This window comes from Limulus polyphemus, unplaced genomic scaffold (genome assembly GCF_000517525.1).
Source record: "Limulus polyphemus unplaced genomic scaffold, Limulus_polyphemus-2.1.2 Scaffold6205, whole genome shotgun sequence".
Taxonomy (NCBI): Eukaryota; Metazoa; Arthropoda; class Merostomata; order Xiphosura; family Limulidae; genus Limulus; species Limulus polyphemus.
The window spans coordinates 23,960-28,700 of NW_013671815.1; the positions used below are offsets into that span (position 1 = coordinate 23,960).

The window sequence follows — 4,741 nt, forward strand, 5'->3', positions numbered from 1 at the left end:
AACAGCTGATGGCTTGGTAAAGGATCATGTTATCTATTAACAATAGTGTGTACTACCCAGATACTAATATACCATACAAACCTTCAGTTAACAGCTGATGGTTTGGTAAAGGATCATGTTATCTATTGACAACAGTGTGTGCTACCTAGATACTAATATACCACACAAACCTTCAGTTAACAGCTGATGGTTTGGTAAAGGATCATGTTATCAATTGACAACAGTGTGTGCTACCTAGATACTAATATACCACACAAACCTTCAGTTAACAAGAAGTGAATAAAACAAAATTTTTGGAAACTTTGTTGGCCAATTGCTCTTGGAGACAGTGTAAGGAAGAGCTTTGAAAGAATTCCACTCTCTATACTGTAAACTTTCACAAATCGATTATGAAACATTTTATGAACAATCAGTAATTGATCCTAATCATCTATTCAGGATAATCAAAACTAAAAACAGAAAAAATTCAAAGTGAAAGAACAGATATATGCTATTGCTACTGGAATGAGTTCTTTAACTTGTTTACAAAAGTAACTTACAACAAGGACAGATACCTCAACAACAACAAAAAAGCAACAGAGATGATGGCCAAATATATTGGTTCTACGTTCAAACAAGATGTGTTACCAGACATCAATGACTCAATATATTACAGAAGGCCACCCTGCCTTATAAAATAAAAAATCTGACCTTCGATACTGATCACCAAGATCCGAATAACACAAATGTCTATACAGAAACATTGAAACTTATCAAGTACACTGGGTGCCTTTGATGAAACTGTAAATAAAAACTAAAAGGATACATCAAGTGAATTTTCATCAAAGAAACAACCAACAATGTTGTCAGTGTGACTTCCAAGGGTGTATATAGACAGATTGGAGAATCTTTCTAAAGCACATATTTTTGTGCTCATATCCTTGCTTCCAACAGCCAAAACCCTATATAAAAAATGAAAATATGTAATGCATTAATCTTTAAACAGAAGTAGAAACGAATAGTGATTCTTCCATAACTTAACCAACAAATCTGACAAAAATTAACAAGATATGCAGACAAAACCTCATGTAGCTGTACAACAAATCTGTTTTCTAAACTTTAATTGTCAGTCAGATCTAATGAAGTGAAGATCTCAAATACTTTCCCTATATCTATATATTCAATACATCTGATTGTCAGAAATTTGACATTTTTTTCTTTTTGCCAAGTGTCAAAATAAAAAGGTTTTTAGTTATATTTTGTGATAGTATAAATATACATTATGTTGTTGTTAGGCTTAGAATTCTGTGACTTGTTAGCGATACATTCAACAATGAATAAACAGCACGCACTTCACTTGTTTTCAAAATAAGTTAACGTATGTACAATAAATTCTTCAACACTATAGATATTATGGGCATATCATAAATACTATATATGTAGTTCTCTCCTCCTTGTCTAATATCCACTTAAGCTTATCGAACTACTTTAGAATTTCGGTTGACAAGCCGACCTATCTTCTCTATTTCTATTCTCTGTGTGATTCACTTACAATTTTGGTGCGAGTTACTGTAATCATTTGGTCTTTTTTCTGAAGATCCCCTGTTCATTTTGCACTTAGGCTGATTCAATTACTTTAGAACCATGCTTTGATGGAATAAAATCATTTTTCTTATCCCCTTTCCAACTGTTTCATTCTAACATATTAAATGTTAGGCCTATCACTTCCACAGTAGTTAACTTCATGCCAACGTTATTCTCTTTTGCTATTATCTGTCTGCTGCTTCCCACTTGTCTCACGCTATTTATATTCTATATTGCACGTGATGTTCGATGTTCTCAATATCAATAAATTATTAACAAAACCCCCTACAATCGTCTGCTTTTAACTAATATTATAACAAAAACTAAACAATAATAAAGTATTCACTCAAAAAAAAAATTAATCAATAACATCTAAACTAAAGTCTTTTATATCAACACTACTAAACAAAGAGAAATCCAACATTCTTTGGAAAAAAACATGGTTTGCATCAAAGGAATAAAACATTCCCTTAAAAGAAAATCGAGCCATCTAATCTGAGTTTGTCAATTAAAACTATCACACCTTGAATCTGTAGTCCAGTCTATACAAGTAGTCTCTGAATAGGCAGCATGAAACACCTGTTCAAGAGCAAATGGGTTGTATACTCTTCTGTGGGAACACGGCGCTTGGTACACCAAAACATTGTTCTCTTTGGCTACTGCAAAAAACCTAAAAACGTTGATTGTATACAAGGTTATTAGTTTGGAAAAACATTCAAGAACAAAGATTTCATAAAAGCAACAAAATCTTGAAAGTTAATCTAAAATTAGAAAATAATATAAATGAGCTATTGTCATAACAGAAAATATAATTAACTTCAACGAAACCTCACAACACACATCAATCTGTCTCCAGTTTTACTTTGTTACCCATATATACACATAATAATACAACACACATCAATCTGTCTCCAGTTTTACTTTGTTACCCATATAGACACGTAATAATACAACACACATCAATCTGTCTCCAGTTTTACTTTGTTACCCATATACACACATAATAATACAACACACATCAATCTGTCTCCAGTTTTACTTTGTTACCCATATACACACATAATAATACAACACACATCAATCTGTCTCCAGTTTTACTTTGTTACCCATATACACACACATAATAATACAACACACATCAATCTGTCTCCAGTTTTACTTTGTTACCCATATACACACATAATAATACAACACACATCAATCTGTCTCCAGTTTTACTTTGTTACCCATATACACACATAATAATACAACACACATCAATCTGTCTCCAGTTTTACTTTGTTACCCATACACACACATAATAATACAACACACATCAATCTGTCTCCAGGTTTTGTGTAAAATGATAAAAAAACATATAACCTGAGCACTCTGGTTTTGGGTTTTTACCATTTTACGTTAACACATCTTGAACCTATGTGTTTTTCAGACATCCTAATGGCTTTGTAAGTGTTGTTGTTTGTTAACAAATAACATGACAATACATTCACAAGTGCAGCAGAAAATTCAATTTTAGTCAGAAAAACCAAAAAAAATATAAATAAAATAAAAAAACTTGTCAGTCAGTAATACAAGGTGAGTGATCATTTCTATATATATGATACAGACAAACAAATATATCGTCCCCTATTTGAAGAAGGCAAAGTAACATTTTTTTTATTAATAAAACAAACATCAGTTACAGATGACTAGTATTTCTTGAAAAAAAAAAAAACCCCTCGTACTCAATAATTGTTCATATTATTTTTTATAAAAATGATCTTATTAGAATAATGGTTAATTGTAATTGAGATTATTTACAAATATTGAATCGACAATCGGATTGAATCGCAGAAATGATAAAACTGCCCAGTACTATTCTTAAGAGCTCAAAACTTTTATATACTTCTGAAGTTGTCCGACATTTTTTTCATTTATACCATGACTTATAACCGAAGACCTCTTCAGTTATGCCAACAATATTGTAGATCAACCAACAGCAACTTAATAACGTTTTGGGAACCTTAAGTAGGAATATTTTTGTTTCCCACTACAAAAATATACAAACTGCAATATTTACACTAACCCAAAAAATTTATATATTAATACACTTGTTAAAAAACTAATTTCTACTCACAAACTAACACTGCTGTGCCAGAAACTTTCTGAAATCATGCAGTGTACTTGTTCTGCATTTACCAACCAATCAGCACATACACATCCAACAAGACTTCAGTAAGCACACATTTCCACTTACCAACCAATCAGCACGTACACATCAAATGTGTGCTTACTGAAGTCTTGTTGCCAATTGCCAACCAATCAGCACATACACACCAAATGTGTGCTTACTGAAGTCTTGTTGCCAATTGCCAACTAATCAGCACATACACACCAAATGTGTGTTTACTGAAGTCTTGCTGCCACTTACCAACCAATCAGCATGTACCCACCAAATGTGTGCTTACTGAAGTCTTGCTGCTCAGTTTTTGAATGTCCATCCATTACTAAATGATGTGTTTTTTGATAATTTTATTGAAAACATGATTTTTCAAATGATTAGAATACTAAAACATGAAAAAGTCAAAGCTCTGATAAAAATAATAAAAGAATCGAAATGAGTCAGAACCCCTTAAGCTGCTTATACTTAGCACTGTCACTACTCAATAGTGTCAATAAAGCAACAGTAACTCAATACTGTCAATAAGCTAACAGTATCATAATATTAAACCAACAGTAACTAAATATTGTCAAAAAAGCAACAGCATCACAATATTGTCAATAAACCAACAGTATCTCAATATCACTGATGAACTAGTAACTTCTCAATTTTATTGATAAACATACAGCACCTCAATGTTGTAAGCATCTACTGTAAAATTAACTTTCTGGAACTACCTTACAGGTGGAAGACAAAAATATAAATGTAAAGAAAGTTTACCTAAACGTTTCAATCGGACAAAGATAAAAATATAAATGTAAAGAAAGTTTATCTGTACGTGTCAATCAAAGATAAAAATATAAATGTAAAAAAAGTTTACCTAAACATGTCAATCAAAGATAAAATAATGAATGTAAAGAAATTTTATCTGTACGTGTCAATCAAAGATAAAAATATAAATGTAAAGAAAGTTTACCTGCACATGTCAATCAAAGATAAATATATAAATGTAAAGAAAGTTTACCTAAACGTTTCAAT

The 4,741-nt window shown here is 31.4% G+C and overlaps 1 protein-coding gene across 1 annotated transcript in view; it reads right to left on the reverse strand.

Moving 5' to 3' along the window:
- LOC106473473 (periodic tryptophan protein 2 homolog) overlaps positions 1-4,741 on the reverse strand; it is a 28,281-nt gene that overhangs the window by 16,956 nt on the left and 6,584 nt on the right. The window contains exons 4-5 of the mRNA XM_022401899.1: positions 2,087-2,233; positions 806-941 (exon numbers count right to left, since the gene is read on the reverse strand). Coding sequence (XP_022257607.1) covers positions 806-941; positions 2,087-2,233 — 283 coding nt within the window. The remainder of the gene's footprint in view (positions 1-805; positions 942-2,086; positions 2,234-4,741) is intronic.